At 35.3% G+C, this 20000-nt stretch overlaps 1 protein-coding gene across 2 annotated transcripts in view; it reads right to left on the reverse strand.

Annotated features, from left to right (window-relative positions):
• LOC145269675 (TPR and ankyrin repeat-containing protein 1-like) overlaps positions 1-20000 on the reverse strand; it is a 105761-nt gene that overhangs the window by 40137 nt on the left and 45624 nt on the right. For both annotated transcript variants that reach the window (XM_080125384.1, XM_080125385.1), the window contains 7 exons: positions 19911-20000; positions 11426-11743; positions 9267-9409; positions 5754-5784; positions 4701-5066; positions 3513-3938; positions 1725-2612 (listed from right to left, as the gene is read on the reverse strand). The exon at positions 19911-20000 is cut by the window's right edge and continues 64 nt beyond it. In XM_080125384.1, coding sequence (XP_079981510.1) covers positions 1725-2612; positions 3513-3938; positions 4701-5066; positions 5754-5784; positions 9267-9409; positions 11426-11743; positions 19911-20000 — 2262 coding nt within the window. The remainder of the gene's footprint in view (positions 1-1724; positions 2613-3512; positions 3939-4700; positions 5067-5753; positions 5785-9266; positions 9410-11425; positions 11744-19910) is intronic.

A 20000-nucleotide genomic window follows, 5' to 3' on the forward strand; every position in this document is an offset into this window, starting at 1 on the left:
GCCCTGCAATTATGTTCCAGATAGTAGCTTCTTATATCAAAGTGGCACTGTGCCTTGTTTGGAGAGAAAATGCATCCAAAGCTTTTTTAAATATACACATTTTTATTATGTTATTATGTTAGGGGAAGTAACTCAGATTTTTTTTTTTACAGAGTTATTTCCCTTATAACAACTCGAGTTGTGTGAGAGAAAGGTGAAAAAGAATGGGACAGAAGTTCTGTTGCATTTTTGTCCCAGGCAATACCGGGTTGCCCTGCTCGTAGAATATAAGTAATGGATGAAAAATAAGCTAATTTATTTAATAAGGTAAGAATCGGAGAAGTAGGTTTCGGGCAGTGGACAGAGGGGGGGGGGGAATTCTTGACCGATAAAATGGTACTTGTACAGTTTAGTCAAGACATTAAAAAATGAAAATATCGAAAAAAGTTCAAATCTATGTATCAAAAAAATTTCACTTAATTTCATCAAGCAGTTCTTTTTTTACAGCGGAAGAAAGTTTGGTGCAAGTCTATTATTGGGCCGAAAATGAAGTCGGTTACATGGAAAATCTGCAAAAAAAACAGTATAACGTACGTACTTGTCATTGCATGTACATGTCATATTCCAAAAATCACGTAAATCGATCAAGTAGTTTTTTTTTTATTTAAGAAAATCAAATATTAAAGCACAGTTAATCGAGAATAAGTCGAGCGCCATGTTGGATCGACACTATGTCAGCTAACACCACCTAACAGCCAAATGCGATCCACGGATCAAAGAAGGGGGAGATAATTGACATATTTATTTATTTTTTTATTTTTTTCCTGAAATGCCGAAAACAAACTTTTTCCTATTACAAATACAAATTAATAAAGTAACAATAACGACTTCTTTTCCTTTTTAGGAATGTCCGATTCAGTTATTTATTTGGGAATAAAATGTCCGAATCAGTTATTTATTTGGAATGAAAAAAAAATATAAACTGATAAAATAAGACAACGACTTCTTTTCCTAAGAGTCAACAAATTAATAATTTCAAATACTGATTTCATGTCCGAATCAGTTTTTTTTTTTAAATAGACTTTAAGCGGACATGAAAAAAAAAGACGATTATCTCCCCCTTCTTTGATCCGTGGATCGCATTTGGCTGTTAGGTGGCGTTAGCTGACATAGTGTCGATCCAACATGGCGCTCGACTTATTCTCGATTAACTGTGCTTTAATATTTGATTTTCTTAAATAAAAAAAAAACTACTTGATCGATTTACGTGATTTTTGGAATATGACATGTACATGCAATGACAAGTACGTACGTTATATTGTTTTTTTGCAGATTTTCCATGTAACCGACTTCATTTTCGGCCCAATAATAGACTTGCACCGAAAGTTTTTATGAGAGCGCGTTGAAGGCAGCCATCTTGGATTTAAAACAAAATTTTGTTTGAATTTTAGAAATGCCAAAGGGAGATAATTCCAGCTAAAGCGTTGACATCCCTCCCCATCTTTAATACTAGCTTTTCTTCCTAAAAATCGAACCTTTTCCTAGATATCATAACAAATTGTTTTTTCGCTGTAAAAAAAAAACTATTTGATGAAATTAAGTGGAAATTTTTTTTTTAGAGAACTTCGTTCCATAACGGATACGTACAATTTAAACTTTTTTTTTGATATTTTCATTTTTGACTAAACTGTACAAATGCTGATAAAACTAATGAAAACTATTTAATATAATAAAGGATTACATACCGTGAGCTGACTCCCATTTGACGCCGGTATAGTCCTTACTTTTGGCTGCATCACTACATCGGGGGGAAAAAGTGACAGCAAGTTCCCAGACAATCCAAGATGTACGAGACAATTTCAGTGTGAATAGTTTCAATGTCTGAGGCATTTTTTTTACTTTTTTAGACAAAGTGTGATGCCAGTCGCCGCCGGCTAGGAGTTGAATTTTATAGATGGCTTGTTTCCGTTTTTTATAGGGCATATTTTCGTCATGTAAAGTTTTCCATACGTCAGACGTGCACTCAACCTCCCATTCCAATTTGTCAAACATGGTGTCATTCAAGAGGTCATTTTCATCATCAGCATCTTCATCCTCTGGCTCGTCACTTGATTCTTGCACATGTTCAGCATCCTCAGCATCTTCTGCTCTGTATTTTGAAACTGGTTTTTTATCTTCCTTATGAAATGAGATGACGTGCAATTGCTTGCACTTATGGTCATCCATATTATCAATCAGATCTTTCAAGACAGAACGCAGAGAATATTTCTTTTCAGACTTGACGGAATTCATCCGGGCAACTGATTTTTCCGGCAAAGCTACATCACATTTTGACTTTGAAGTCGACGGGGATTCAGACGATACACGAGTCAAATAACGGAGACGTTCATCGTTGGGGTTATTTGAAATATACTCCGAGGGGATTTTCCCAGAGGAGTCGGGAAGATCAGATCGGACACCCCTTTCATGGCAAATTCTTAACAATCGCAAAGAATGTTTGCTACACTTGATCCGGCAAGCCACATGCGTCATGCTCTGCTCTTGTTTATCGATACGAGAGATGTCCAGGTGCGAATACGTTGCAGAGTCAGAATCGTAAAGTTTTAAAAGATATTCGAAAAGTTCAAAATAACCTAAAAAGAAAAAAAAAAAATTGCTTAAATAAAATCATTTTTTTCTAATATATATATGTACATATTAGAATATATTCCTGTAAGCATAGAATATATATATATATATATATATATATATATATATATATATATATATATAAGAGAAAGAAAATTAAAACTGTAAGTTGAACTTTACAATCAAAATTTATTGTTCGACTGAAAACAATTTACTAAGTCCTCATTCCATGGAGTTTCAAAGAATGCTATTCTTGTTATTCTTCTCATCAGAGGACATAAAGAAATCAGCAAATTATATTTGTAGCAAAGCTAGAATTTGCTAGGTAAGGCATTCAGTGAAACCACAATTTATTGTAGTTATAAATTGCCAAATAAATAAATAAATTTATGTCCTCTTTAACCCTTATCCTTGAGTGGCCTCTGGGCCTTGATAAGTGGTGATTCGTTTAAAAAAAAAAAAAAAAAAAGGCTCAGCTTGTACTCCTTCATAAAACATCTGACAAAATATACATAAAATATATTATAGAAGGAAATGGTGTAAATTACTTATTACAAAGCATTTGATGAGTATTTGTTGTGGCACAGAGGGAGGGATCATGGAAGCTCAGTCGAGCACTTGCCATGAAAATAATGACAAAGAGAAGAGATATACTCTGTGAGAAAAAGGAAGCTTAAACTACTTAAAATATTATAGATTAAGGCAAGTTAGGGTTAGGGCTCGATATTGGAGAATAAAGCAGGTCTCCTTGGCTGTATTTAATCTCATATAAATACAAAGGTCACCGTTTATTAAGGGCCAGTAGCCACTTGAGGATAAGGACCATATTTAATCTGCATTTAATCCCCTGGTTGTTCATTAGATCTACGATTAACGAAAGGTGGAGTTGGGTATAAACGACTTACCGGTATCTTTTCGAAGCGCAATCTCGGCAGCTGCATGCAACGGCGTATCTCCCGGTTTCAGACTGAGAAGAGATGAATCCAATCCATTCTTCAAGAGCACAATGATTGCACGATAATTCCCCTTCATAAGACACACGTCCAACGCAGTTTTCTTCAGGTGTGGATTCATTCCGATTGTGGCTCCGTTTTTAATGAGGCACTCAAGGATTTCACTGTAAATTTGGACCTTTCTTTTAAAAACAATGCTGTAGAGGAAGTCAGCCACAGTCAAACCATTAGCAAAACCTTTCAAAACATTGCCCTTTTTTTTCTGTTCATAGGATTTGACGCAGGTGTGCAGACATTCCCATTTATTGGTGGATGCCAAACGTAGAACGATTTGAAGAAAGACGTTGGTTTTGATTGAAAAAACGCAAGCCGGAATATCTACAAGAAAAATAATAAAACGTTTGAAATTAAATTAACAAATCATGCACAACGTTGATGTTAGGCTGTATATTTACGAAATTCATTATGGATCAAATACGTTTAAAGCACCCCAAGGAGTGTTATTTACGAAATTCATTATGGATCATTACGTTTTATTTACGAAAAAATTCATTATGGATCATTACGTTTTATTTACGAAATTCATTATGGATCAAATAGGTTTATTATTATTTACGAAAAAATTCATTATGGATCATTACGTTTTATTTACGAAATTCATTATGGATCAAATAGGTTTAAAGCACTCCAAGAAGCCTCTTCAGAATAGTGGAATTTAAAACAGATAGATTTTATGTAAAAAATATTACATACTTATGAATTATGTTGAAATTAGTGGAACCTGAAACATTTCAGTTAAAAATATTACATACTTACGGATCATGTCGAAATTAGTATAAATTCCAAAAATTACAAAAAATGATCCAGCAGAAAAAAAAATTACAAGTAAAAAATAAAATTGACTGAATTTTTTTTTTTTTTCAAATTGCGAACAAGAATGTCACTTTTCAAATACTCGTAAAAATTTTATTTTTATATTTAAAAATAAAACTACTTGATCAATTTACGTGATTTTTGGAATACGATATTTTTGTTTCATTACAGCTACATACATCATACATATTTTTTTTTTATATAGGGCGAATTCTGGACGAGAACCGATCCTTTTAATAAGTTCAAAAATAAATCCATCCAACATACCTGGTTGATTATCAATTACATCAATAATCACGTCAATACTTTTTCGAAGCCATTCTTCGTGAACTTTGCCCTCGTGGTTCATTTGACAAAGTTCGATAAGACTACTGATGACTTTGTCAGCATCCGCATCAGATGTTTGCTTCTTGAGAGCGCAATTGTAGAGCTTTTCGCAATATGAACATGCGTCATCGAATTGTTGAGAATAATACTTGACTTCAGATTTTGCAAGTGATGGAGCATTGTCAGAAGGCTTTTTTGACGCGGTAGAATCTGGTCCCTTCTTATTGGGAGGCTTTTGTTGACTGCCATCATCGATTCTCAAAAAGACATCTTTTGGAAGCGTTTTCTCGGGCATCTTATGATGTTCTATAACAAAAGAAACAAAAAAACCTTAATTATTACGAATAACTACACTCCTACCCCAAACATACAGTCCTGGTCAAAATCATAAGACCACTTAAGCAAGTAAGCATTTACACATATTATCGAATTTTTAATCAAACAAATGGTTGAAACCATTGTCAAAAGGGAAAATATGATGGAAAAAAATGAAATCTGCTTCATTCGAAACCTTAACCCTGATCTAATAATTATTTTTTAAAAAACAAACATTTTCACCTGGTCAAAATGATAAGACCACTGATAATTTATCTAACAAAAGGCAATTATAAATTACTAAAAAGGGTCTCAGTATTTAGTATAGTCTCCATTATTACAAATTACTTCAAAAATTCTTTTCGGCATGCTTGTGACTAAATTTCTTATCAGTTGCGAAGGAATTTTATCCCATGTACTGAAAACTGAATCAGAAAGTTCCTTTATCGAATCATACTGGGTTCCATCCTTGAACACTTCTTTTGCCATCCCTCACCAAAGATTTTCAATGGGATTGAGGTCCGGAGAACATGCTGGATGATCTAGCAATTTTATATTATTTGAAGAAAAGTATTCTCGTGCTTGTCGAGAAGAGTGTATTAACAAAATTGAAAAAATAAACAAAAATAAAATATAAAATGAAAAAAAAATTTAAAAATATAAAAAATTGAAACTCACTAAGAACTTTATCAAAAACATGTCGGAAGATCTGAAATTAGAAGAAAAAAAAATCAAACATTTTTTAATCATTTTGTTACATGATAAGGGCTGTCCCCTGTTCATGTAAGTATAAAAATAGAGAGATTAGTTAAAATGGAAATAAGAGAAAGCAGAAATCGAACCCTGGACATAAGTTTTAAAGAACAATAGGTTTAAATGGAATGTCCAGTAAATTGTTAATTCGGATGAAATAAATAATAAATAAACTATTCAATTGTTAAAAGAATGTGGATAATAAAATATGGTTAAATAAATTAGATATGTAGGTTAAATTCCTTTGTGGAAACAACACAAGAAAAATAGGTTATTGGGAAATCAATGTCGAAAACGTGCAAAGTCGCGCATGTTGAGACACGTGAATTTTGCTCACGTGGCCGGGATGCATGGAGTTCTCAATATAGGAGGTGGGAGTTAGTTGGTCGAAGAGAGAGTCAGAGACAGTCAGAGAGACAGTCAGGGGAGACAGACAGGCGGACGTCTGAAGCGAGACGTCACTTCAGAAACTAAGATGTGAAACTTTGAGTTCTTAATGAGGGAATCCCGACCGGTCGTATTAAATAAATTCACCATGTGTTTTGGATAAAGCTCATCTTTGTGTTGTGATTTCTACAAAAAGGTAAATTGTATCGTTATTATATGTCTGTGTTATAAAATGTCATTACAACAACATCTCTCTCTCTAAGATACAACATCATATGTAATAAGACAAGAACTCTCACTAAGACACATATCATTACTAATAAGAACTCTCGCAAGAAAAAGCATCACTTATAATAGTCTCTCTCTAAGACTCTTTAATGAAACAACTATATAACAATAATAAACGCTTTAAAATAAGTGAAACTTCATAACAATTTGTTTCAACATATTTTGTTTCTAAATCTTTTAGATGAGGATTATTGTTTATTCCGATTGCTGTTTTTGTCTTCGAGTTTTATTTTCACAACGTTTCAGTCAATATAACCTAAAACTTATTTCGGTTCTAGTGTCGAACTCAGAAACTATCTGTCAGATTCGCAATGAATTTCAAACAAAATATTTTATTAGTTTTGAATTGAAAGCCATATTTAATATTAAAAGAATTTCCAATAGGTAGCAAATCCGTATAAGTCATGTGACGGAGTCTACAGTTTCTCAGGGTTCGTACAGATTTTCCGTATCCATTTTCAAGGACTTTTCAAAGTTTTTCAAGGCCTTCTCCAGACAAAATTCAACTTTTCATAAAAAAATTTGATATATAAATAATAATCTATAATATAAATCTCCCCTGTTTAAATGTATGTATGTAGGTATGTATGTAAGTATGTATGTATGTATGTGTCAGGTCATGCCATATGCTACTGGTACCATGTAACCCAGTACTACCTGCCTCATGGTCAGATCACCGGCGACTAAACTGGTTCCTCCACCAGACTTGTTTGGTGAGGAGGGTGGCTAGTCTCCCTGAAGGATTAAAAACAAGACCTTCCAAAGGGCGAATGAACCCTTTTTTAGGGTCAACAACCAACTAGCACAGTGTATATTTGTGTGTGTATATGTGTATTGGGGTGGAGAGGGCTCCCGTAAGCCGTGGTGAAGGCAACCTTTCTAGGAGAACCAAATCTCTGATTTAAAAAACCATAAAGTGGGAGACCAGTACCCACATTAAGCTGGTCTGCAGTTTAACTTGTTGCTGGCTATCTTGCTCTTGCTTGTTGCTGGATCTCAACATTTTGAACCGAGAGAGAGAGACTTAACTGTCGTACAAAGCTCTGTAACATCATCTATGTATAGATACTCCCTCACGCATTTGTCTATAAAAATGGTCCTGTGGCGATGGAAAAGTTTTGACGCGTGGAGGCTTGAAATGCTGGAAGCATGTAATAATTGATCTCAATGACCGTCTTTAGTGTCATGCCTGCTTGAGCATGTGAATTCACCAGTAGGACTAGAAAAAAGTCATATTTGGGCTCATGGACTTTAAGTATCTGAGGGATTGGCACTCGTCTGACAAGACGTTGCAATCATTGTTATGTATGTATGTATGTATGTATGTCTCGCTAAAACTTTCGACAGAGGCAACAGATTTTCACAAGATCAGTATTGTTTTGAAGATCGACCCTTCAGATGATAAATATCGAAAATAATAATAATTGACAGCAGGAAAAGTAGTTTTCATTTACATACAAAAAAATATTTACATTCCTTGAACAACTTATACAGGAGGGGCCAAAATAAGGGTCCTATCTTTAAATTTGAATAACTTCCACAAAATAAAAGTTAAACTCACCAAACTTTATGTGTGTGTAGACTGACCCTTCCGAGATTTTTTTGAAATAAACAAAACAAATTTTGGCCGAAACTTCTTAAAACTTACATGAATTTATGAATTTTTAAAAATAGGACCCTTATTTTGGCCCACCCTGTATTTGCCCAACCAAGCGCAATTAAATGTTATCTTCTCGATTGCTGATCGGTCTACACTGTGTTCATTTTACTTCTAAATTTTGAATTTCTGGTATTGTGGATACAAGAGTTACGTCCCTTTATCGTAAAACTACCTGATGTTTTTATATGGAAAACATTAGGTAGTTTGGCGATAAAGAGACATAACTTTAAAATTCCCAAGTTTTCAGGAAACAAAAAATTGTTTACAACAAAACAGTATATTAAAGAGAGAGAGAGAGAGAGAGAGAGAGAGAGAGAGAGAGAGAGAGAGAGCCCGCCACAGATTGTCTGTTTTGCTGTGTCACAGCTCTTCAATGCAATTAGACTAGCAAATGTTTCAAGCTAGAATACTAGGGTGCATGATAAACCAAGGAAGAATTGACTTGAGTGATTTGACTGCATGTTGCATTAGTGACACCAACCCTTTGGATCAGACCGCATGAGGAGCGATCATGAGACATTGCCTGGTGTTGCCTATGCTAGAGTCCGGGAAACTTATAGCACTTTAAATACCAAAACCGGATGATAATTGACAGATGATATAGAAATAAGTATTGGGACGTTTCATTTGAAAAAAAATAATGAATCGGTCAAAATGATTCCTTTTCTTTCTTTCTTTGAAATTTAATTTTTCACGATTCGTCTGAATACAACTTGGATGTCTTCAAGTCCAACATAAACAAATTCCTGATGAACCGCCCCCTTAAGCAAGACACTTTATCAAATCTCCAATACTAACGATTACTACGATACTATCCCATTGATTACTGTACACACAATAACCCTTATCCCCGAATGGCTTCCGGGCCTTGATAAGTGGTGACCTCCATGTAAAAATTAGAAAAAAAAACCTAGAAATCGATGCGTCACACCCTTACATGTAATTTTACATTTGTGAAAATATGTGCACATTCTACATGGTTCTTTGCAGTAAACATTAATATTTAATATGAATCGGAATCAGTAGTTGTATTGGAATTGGAAATAATATTAGAATCGTCCAATTACTAATAGAAAAAAAAAAACACACACAAATAAACTTACTTGAATTACTTCGGGTTTATGAACTGATTCTGGCTCACATAGGATTCGACCGAAAGGAGTCTTCCCATATTTATCAACAACATTGCATTCACAAAGTCTGATGGCTCGGTCGCTAATCACATAATCCAGCAAACTTATATAGCCTGGAATTTAAAAAAATTGTCAAATATTACTGACTTTTCATAATACACACATACAAAAAAAAAAAAAAAAAAAAAAAAAAAAAAAAAAAAATTTTCTTTTTTTTTTCACCCCAAACACAGCATATTGCCACTTGGAACGTAAGCGGCTAATATATGTTTGTTCACATTACATTTAAACTTCTGTATTCAGGGAAGCAGGAAATAGAGAGGGAATTCCAAAGTCTAGCAGTCCAAGGAAAGATTGCTATTGCTGTAGAAGGCCTTCTAGTATATATGGATCTCAACAGTGAAGGGGTGAGATTTTGCTGCTTGTCGAATTAGGGGGGGGTATGTATGACGAGCAGCCACAAGTGAGTTCATCAGCTCACATTCCATTAAAATACTTGTAGGGATGGAATATTGCGGTGATGGGATAGACTGATAGAGCGGAACTAATTTGAACTTTGTTTAGGAGGCAACAATTATCCATGCATGGGTGAGTTGTGTTTTGTAAATATCTAGGATGCACTCTGGTGTAAGTAGTTTTCTTGCATGGTGGAGGGAGCCCATCTTCTTCACAGCAGGCTTTGCAATGTCCTCTATGTATTTGTTCCAATTCATGTTGCCTGGAAATGCTAGGCTGAGGAGCTTGAAACATGAGCTCTCGTGTAATGTGCTATTTGTCATGGGAATTGGTGCTTGCGAAGGGTCTTTGTAATTGTTAAAGGAAAGAAGCTTACTCTTAGTAGCAACCACTTATGGACCCATTTCACTGTCGACTGAAGGTTGTTTGCTAGGGTTTTTGGCATTGCTTTAGATATGTGTACATTCGTTTTATTCTCTAGTCTATTATAGAACTTAATGTCATCAGCAAATATACCTATCTGCAACACAATTATCTATATATATATAAAGTGAAAATGTGTGTGTGTTCATTTTTTTGTATGTCCGGCTTTGGGGGGGGGGGGGGTCACTAAGTCTTACAACTTTTTATATACTTCCCTCTATATTAAAACTAAGGAGGGGTACCTGGCGTTGCCCGGGTGTTTGGAGGTGTGTGGGGGAGGGGGGGGGTAAAAAAAAAGTAGGTATGAGGATCGAACCCGAACCGTTGAGGCAAAGTTGTGAAAAAAAAAAAAAAAAAAAAACGTGCGACGTTAACCATTGCCCCACCGCGAGATGCTTATGGAAACACGTTTGAACTTATTTAATTACTTGGATTTGGCAGGTGCTCATTTTAATGAGTTAATGAGGTCAGTTTGATTGCGGGATTTCATTTAATGCTGAATACTTTTTCCTCGCCCCCAAGATATTATAGGAAAAAGACTAACCCACATGCGGCGAGCGACAAATATTGAATATTTATCTTCCCAAAATCGACCAAATTAAATAGACAGGCGAGCTTCGTTGTTAACTGTGAGATATTACGATTTCTATGTGATATAAAAAGTTTTTAAAAGTTGTGAACCGACCGACCGCTTCTCTGAAAGAAGCCTTTTGTAGACACACAGAAAAAGCGAACATACATACAAACATTTTCGCTTTTATATTTATAGATTAAATTTTGGCATTTATAAATGAAATACAATTTCGAGCATATGCAGCATAATCTAGATGTCCAATTTTTACAAAATCTACGAAGTAAATTAGGTTACATTCGGTAACAATGCATTGAATGGTGTCTTCCAAGTGGTCTGTTGTGTCTGGTTCATCAGCGTAGACATATGACTTTGCATATTTTCCTAAGAAAAGAATTAAATCGGGTTAAATCGAAAAACCATGTTGCTAGTTGACGGGTCTATTTTGTAAAATTATTTTTTCTATCAAATGTTCCAAAATGATTTTCAAAATATTTTTGCACGATTTGAAAACGTTGCTCAAGTGTCAGTCTCTTCATGACAGATTGCCAAACCAACCTGAACTCAAAATGACCGATAGTTGCCAAATCTGCAACTAAAGAAACTAGAGTTATTAATTTAAAGTTTGACACCTCTAAAAAGATAAAAAAAAATCCAATATAAAAATATAGATACGCACCAAGTCGACAGGCCAAAATAACAGCTGCATGCAAGTATGTGTCACCCTCGTAGACGGTGAGGTTTTGAAGGTTAGCTCCACGGTCAAGGAGGCTTATAATAACCTCCTCAAAAACACCCATGTGTCCGTAGCAAATTGCTGTGTCTGAGCAAAAGTGTCTGACATCAATGCGGCTGGCGTCCATATCCTTTGGCAAAAGAGATTCCTCGAGGATAATTCTAAAAGTGTATGCAGCTACGGTAAATTTACAGGTTTCCATTAGAGACATACAGGCGAGGAGCACGTCATCGATCCACATCTGAGGGATACTGGTAAGTTCTGGAAAATAAAGAAACTATTAAACTATCGACATTTGAAATTTAAAAAAAAAAAAAGTGGTTTTGTTGCTAACGTTAATGTTTGTTATACATTTTTATGGGATGATAAATGTGTTGGGCATGAGAGATACTGTGGGGTAAGAGAGGTGCTATAGGAGTAGTGAAAGAGAGATGATGTAGGCAGGAAGGAGCGATAGCGAGTTAATTTGGGGATGAGGGGATGAGAAATAGATAATTTGGGGATGAGGGGATGAGAAATAGATCATTTGGGGATGAGGGGATGAGAAATAGATCATTTGGGGATGAGGGGATGAGAAATAGATCATTTGGGGATGAGGGGATGAGGGGATGAGAAATAGATCATTTGGGGATGAGGGGATGAGAAATAGATCATTTGGGGATGAGGGGATGAGGGGATGAGAAATAGATCATTTGGGGATGAGGGGATGAGGGGATGAGAAATAGATCATTTGGGGATGAGGGGATGAGAAATAGATCATTTGGGGATGAGGGGATGAGAAATAGATCATTTGGGGATGAGGGGATGAGAAATAGATCATTTGGGGATGAGGGGATGAGGGGATGAGAAATAGATCATTTGGGGATGAGGGGATGAGAAATAGATCATTTGGGGATGAGGGGATGAGAAATAGATCATTTGGGGATGAGGGGGATGAGAAATAGATCATTTGGGGATGAGGGGATGAGAAATAGATCATTTGGGGATGAGGGGATGAGAAATAGATCATTTGGGGATGAGGGGATGAGAAATAGATCATTTGGGGATGAGGGGATGAGGGGATGAGAAATAGATCATTTGGGGATGAGGGGATGAGAAATAGATCATTTGGGGATGAGGGGATGAGAAATAGATCATTTGGGGATGAGGGGATGAGAAATAGATCATTTGGGGATGAGGGGATGAGGGGATGAGAAATAGATCATTTGGGGATGAGGGGATGAGAAATAGATCATTTGGGGATGAGGGGATGAGGGGATGAGAAATAGATCATTTGGGGATGAGGGGATGAGAAATAGATCATTTGGGGATGAGGGGATGAGAAATAGATCATTTGGGGATGAGGGGATGAGAAATAGATCATTTGGGGATGAGGGGATGAGGGGATGAGAAATAGATCATTTGGGGATGAGGGGATGAGAAATAGATCATTTGGGGATGAGGGGATGAGGGGATGAGAAATAGATCATTTGGGGATGAGGGGATGAGAAATAGATCATTTGGGGATGAGGGGATGAGAAATAGATCATTTGGGGATGAGGGGATGAGGGGATGAGAAATAGATCATTTGGGGATGAGGGGATGAGAAATAGATCATTTGGGGATGAGGGGATGAGGGGATGAGAAATAGATCATTTGGGGATGAGGGGATGAGAAATAGATCATTTGGGGATGAGGGGATGAGAAATAGATCATTTGGGGATGAGGGGATGAGAAATAGATCATTTGGGGATGAGGGGATGAGGGGATGAGAAATAGATCATTTGGGGATGAGGGGATGAGAAATAGATCATTTGGGGATGAGGGGATGAGGGGATGAGAAATAGATCATTTGGGGATGAGGGGATGAGAAATAGATCATTTGGGGATGAGGGGATGAGAAATAGATCATTTGGGGATGAGGGGATGAGAAATAGATCATTTGGGGATGAGGGGATGAGGGGATGAGAAATAGATCATTTGGGGATGAGGGGATGAGAAATAGATCATTTGGGGATGAGGGGATGAGGGGATGAGAAATAGATCATTTGGGGATGAGGGGATGAGAAATAGATCATTTGGGGATGAGGGGATGAGAAATAGATCATTTGGGGATGAGGGGATGAGGGGATGAGAAATAGATCATTTGGGGATGAGGGGATGAGAAATAGATCATTTGGGGATGAGGGGATGAGGGGATGAGAAATAGATCATTTGGGGATGAGGGGATGAGAAATAGATCATTTGGGGATGAGGGGATGAGAAATAGATCATTTGGGGATGAGGGGATGAGAAATAGATCATTTGGGGATGAGGGGATGAGGGGATGAGAAATAGATCATTTGGGGATGAGAAATAGATCATTTGGGGATGAGGGGATGAGGGGATGAGAAATAGATCATTTGGGGATGAGGGGATGAGAAATAGATCATTTGGGGATGAGGGGATGAGAAATAGATCATTTGGGGATGAGGGGATGAGGGGATGAGAAATAGATCATTTGGGGATGAGGGGATGAGAAATAGATCATTTGGGGATGAGGGGATGAGGGGATGAGAAATAGATCATTTGGGGATGAGGGGATGAGGGGATGAGAAATAGATCATTTGGGGATGAGGGGATGAGAAATAGATCATTTGGGGATGAGGGGATGAGAAATAGATCATTTGGGGATGAGGGGATGAGAAATAGATCATTTGGGGATGAGGGGATGAGGGGATGAGAAATAGATCATTTGGGGATGAGGGGATGAGAAATAGATCATTTGGGGATGAGGGGATGAGAAATAGATCATTTGGGGATGAGGGGATGAGGGGATGAGAAATAGATCATTTGGGGATGAGGGGATGAGAAATAGATCATTTGGGGATGAGGGGATGAGAAATAGATCATTTGGGGATGAGGGGATGAGAAATAGATCATTTGGGGATGAGGGGATGAGGGGATGAGAAATAGATCATTTGGGGATGAGGGGATGAGAAATAGATCATTTGGGGATGAGGGGATGAGAAATAGATCATTTGGGGATGAGGGGATGAGGGGATGAGAAATAGATCATTTGGGGGGATGAGGGGATGAGAAATAGATCATTTGGGGATGAGGGGATGAGAAATAGATCATTTGGGGATGAGGGGGATGAGAAATAGATCATTTGGGGATGAGGGGATGAGAAATAGATCATTTGGGGATGAGGCAGTAAGAAATAAATAATTTGGGGATGAGAGATAGATAATTTGGGGATGAGGGAATAAGAGAGAGAATAACAAAATATCCTTAACCCATGGATTTTCAAAGATATGATCTTTTCTTCAGAGTAAAAATGGATAATTTGGAAACATAAACTTGAAAATATAAAAACGTAAAAATATATAGGAAACATCTATCATATAAATCTCACCTGTCTGTTTAAATGTATGTATGTATGTATGTATGTATGTATGTATGTATGTATGTATGTATGTATGTATATCTGCCTAAAACTTTCTACAGAGGCAATGGATTTTCACAAGATCCATATCATTTTGAAGTTTGAGCCTTCGGACAACAAATATCGAAAAATTGGCCAAAAACATTAATTCCTTCACCCTCAACTGAGTAGTTTTCTACAGGGAGGGTTGTTTTTTTTTTCGCTTAGATTTTTTTGCAAAATCGGATAAAAGGTGTTATTTCGACTGCCAGTGTGCCAGTGATGTCACAACCACAGTGGAAAATTCGTAAGCATAAATTTGAAAATATAAAAACGAAAAAATATATATAGGAAACATTACACAATAAGGAAAACAAAAGATGTTTTCAACATGACATTGGTCAGTCAATTGCTGAAACAAGAAAAATCATTAAAAAAATTAAATCCTTATGCAAACTATTCTGACACACGAATCACGAAAAAGATCTCCACACAACATGACTCAAGACGACCGCAACAAAATTATAAAATGGGCGAATGACAACAATATGGCTCTAAACAGAGATAAATTTGAACTACTCTAATCTATATATATACTCCTATAAGTTCGGTTTTCTTTTGTGTGTATTCATATTCATATTAAAAACCCTCTTTTCTATTTATTTAAAAAGAAAATGCAATTTTCTTATATCTTGGTCGTGGAATTGCATTCACTAGCAAAAGATCTAGCTAATTTGCATATTCTTTAAACATTCATTTTAATTAATTCCCTATTAGTTGCTTCAGTTTTTTAATGGAATAATCATCTTTAGTTAACTATTACGTGTAATTATATTCATGCAGATATTCTACATGATTTATACTTGCATAATATTTGCGTAAAAAGGTTATAGTAAACACAAAATTGTTTCCATATATATTTATGCATACGTATATATTTTTGTTAAATAAATCTATCTATCTATATATATATATCTATAAAAGTGAACGTGTGTCTGTGTGTGTACATTTCCCTAAACAATATCTCTGTCAATTTTCAGTCGCCAGACTCGAAATTTGATATACAAGGTACTAAGATTTGGGAAAATCTTTGTAATCAGTTTTTGGCCAGAAATTTGGCTGTTAAGGGGTCAAAGTTCAACGATTTGACCTTTGAGAACTCGACCAAACTCCTCCGACAATTTTAGGTCTAAACACTTGAAATTTTAGATATAGGTTCCTTGGACATGGATCTAACTTAACTTGATATGAGCCCCAAACAATAAATTTTAAGAGGCATAATAGGGGTTAAAGTTAAAAAAATTGACCGCTTTTTTTTTTTTTTTCTTTTTTTGTTCAACATACACCTCCAAACACCCTGGGCAACGCCGGGCTGAAATGTTTAGTATGGTAATAAAGACCATCTCAAGGAAACGTCTGGATACTGGTGTGGCCAACCAGAAATCAAATCAAAGGAAGTAGTGAAGGATCTAGGGGTGTATATGAGTAAAGAACCTTCACACAACATATTGAGCACGCTACAGCGGTCGCAAGACAATTAACAGGCTGGATACTGAGAACATTCAGGGGTAGAAACAGAAAGTTCATGCTAACACTATGGAAATCCTTTGTCCTCCAAAGGCTGGAATACTGCTGTTGGTTGTAATCTCGACAAAAAGTAACAGAAATCTGCAAAACAGAAGCACCCCAGAGATCATTCACCAGCAAAATATGTGGAGTCGACCAAATGAATTACTGGGGGAGGCTGAAGGAGCTGCAACTGTATTCACTACAACATCGAAGAGAACGATATATTATCATCTACATATGGAAAATCTTGGAAGGAAGGGTCCAAAATGCAACAATAGTAGAAATAATCCACCAGTGGCGAGGAAGGCTCTGCGATATAAAAACCACACCTGGAACTACAACACAAAGGAGCAAGTCTTTCAGCCACCACAGCTCCACCTACAGTGGTACCAGAACATTCAAGTGTATTCCAGCCGCAATAAGAAATAGAAGGAGTGTGTCCCTCATCACTTTCAAGAAACATCTGGATATCTGGCTGGAAAAGATACCTGACCAGCCACCAACACCAGGGTACCCTAGTCCCAACGTCAATCATCTAGTAGACGCGACCCCTGTAGGAAGTGGGGAACCTGGGTGCAGTGGAGCTCCAGCTGTGTCAATAATCAATGGAATAACATAAACAAACAAAAAAAAAAGCTTTATTAAAACTTGAACCAATAGCTATTACGTTATGCATGCATCATTCGACCTTCACCTGGCAAATTCCAATTTTTTTTATTTTTCCCACTTTTGCACCAATTTTTCCTGGCTAAAACCCAAACAAAGTCTCGGATGGTTTTTTTTTTTTTTTTTTTTTTTTTTTACAAAGGCATCACCACATTATCAAGGCCCAGAGGCCACTCAAAGATAAGGGTTAAAGAGTGTACAGTAGAAGTTGGTCAATATAGTAATCATTAGTAATGAAAATTTGGTAAATTTAATAACTTATATGGAACGGCTCATCAAGAACTTATTTACCTTAGACTTGAACACAACCATATTGTAGTCAGCCGGAAAGCAGGAAAACGGAAGACAATTCCACAGGCGTGCAGTTCTAAGAATACTTATAGTTCGAATACTCTGTCTATTAAGTTTCATGTCTGTAGATCAAAAACTGACAGAGGAGTTTGGTAGGCAGAATTTTTTAAACAAATGTATATACGTATACATAAATATATATATAGAAAGAGGTTTGTGTTTACTTTAACTTTTTTATGCAAATATTACACAAGTAAAAATCATGTAGAATATCTGCATGAATATAATTACGTGTAATAGTTAACTGAAGATGATCATTCCATAAGAAAACTGAAAAAAAAATCTAATAGAGAATTAATTAAATTAAATTAATTAAAATACACGTTCAAAAATAGCTAGATATTGTGCAGATGAATGCAATTTCACGACCCATATATAACAAAGTTGCATTTTCTTTTCAAATGAATAGAAAAATGGGTTTTAATATGAATATCAATGCACAAAAAAAAATTTATTAGAATATAGATAAGAAAAACAAATCTTTAACACCAACAATATTGCGATGCCATTTTGAAAACTCGCTGAACAAACAAGGGAGATAATTCCAAATAATTTAAACTTGTGAAATTTTAGATAGCCATTCTTACCATGAGCATGGTGGTGGGGGGGGGGGGCATTGTAAAAACTCAACTTTGCTTAAAAATGATTTTCATTATAACAATGAAACTACTTGATCAATTTATGTGATTTTTGGAATGCAATATTTTTTTTGTCACAAGTGTATATACATCATATATGTTTTTCTATATTTCATTTTTTTTTTTTCATTAAGAGAATAGCTTCTGGAAGAGGGCCCTTTTTTTCTTGAAAAAAAAAAACAAACAAAAAAAAAAAAAAAGAAAAAACTTCCAACCAGGAATATATATCTCCACATGGGAAATGTCAGGTGAATATTGCAACTGCTAAATAAAATGTAACGGATATATATATATATATGGTGGTGGTGGGGGGCATTGTAAAAACTCAACTTTGCTTAAAAATGATTTTCATTATAACAATGAAACTACTTGATCAATTTATGTGATTTTTGGAATGTAATATTTTTTTTTGTCACGAGTGTATATACATCATATATGTTTTTCTATATTTCGTTTTTTTTTTTTTTTTCATTAAGAGAATAGCTTCTGGAAGAGGGCCCTTTTTTTTCTTGAAAAAAAAAGCAAAAAAACAAAAAATTTCCAACCAGGAATATATCTCCACATGGGAAATGTCAGGTGAATATTGCAACTGCTAAATAAAATGTAACGGATATATATATATATATATATATATATATATATATTCAAAGTTTTGAAAAAAATCCATGTTAGAATTGGAACCTTTTTTTAGTAAATCCCAATTTTTGTTACAAGTCTTCAAAAATTATTTTCATAAATAATTAATTTTATAGAGCAGAAACAAACTCTTTCGTCTTTTTTTATGGAAATCACTTGAATATTTTTAAGATTTTTTGGCACTTCCACACGATTGGGACAAAATTTCCGAAATCATAATTTCACATGAAAACAATGATGTCTATGAATTTCTCGTATTTTTAAGATGATTATATCCAAAAATTACGAACATCGATAGCATAGAAAATTATTTATTAAAGAAAATAAAAAATAGAATTTGATGAAAACGATCGTAAGACATAGGAGAGTTCAAAAGGGAGATAATTTTCTGCTTCGATTTAAACAAGATGGCTGCAATCTTTCACCTGCTAATACGATTAAAGTTGTTTTTTTTAATAATTCCATAATATTCAGGCAATTTCGACTGCATAATTTGGAAGTTACCATTGTAACTTATTGGAATTGACAAAAAAAATCAGTTGAAACCATTTTTTTTTTCTTCTGAAAACTCCATTTATTCACTACAAAATCTCGTCCCAATAGTGCAGAAGCACCAATGTTTCTAGTTACATGAAATACCACAAATAGAACTATTTATAGTGTATGTATGCATGAAAGAAAGAAAATACTGTACACCAAAAATCATATAAAACTGATCAGATAATTTTATTTAAAAAAAAAATAAATAAAATTTTATATTCGAGTGGCCGCTGGGCCTTGATAAGTGGCAACTCCTATGTTAAAAAAACAAAAAACAAAAACAAAACAATCTTTCAATGTAATTTTGTAGAACAAGGGAGATAATTCAAAATAATTAAAACTTTTGCAACCTTTTAGGAAGCCTTTCATAACATGAGGAGAGGAGGGGCATTGTAGAAACTGAAATTTGCTTAAAAATTATTTTCGCTATAAAAATAATCCTACTTGATCAAATTATGCGAATTTTGGAACTTTTTTTTTTTTTTACATCATTGGAATGTACAGTGGGGAGGGAGCGGGGGGGGGGTCAGTCCATAAAAAGAAAAGAAAGAAGAAAAAAAAAAAACTTCCAACTAGGAATATATCTCCATACGAGAAATGCCCGGGCAAATATCGCTAAATAAAATGTAACGGATATACTTACCCAATTCTTGTGTTAAGTACAATATCTTTACGACTATCTTTTGTCTTACATGAGCATCTATTTTGTAGTCAAGTAACTCATAAGCTTTAT

The sequence above is a fragment of the Euprymna scolopes genome, chromosome 45 (assembly GCF_053919585.1).
Source record: "Euprymna scolopes isolate OS-2025 chromosome 45, ASM5391958v1, whole genome shotgun sequence".
Classification (NCBI taxonomy): Eukaryota; Metazoa; Mollusca; class Cephalopoda; order Sepiida; family Sepiolidae; genus Euprymna; species Euprymna scolopes.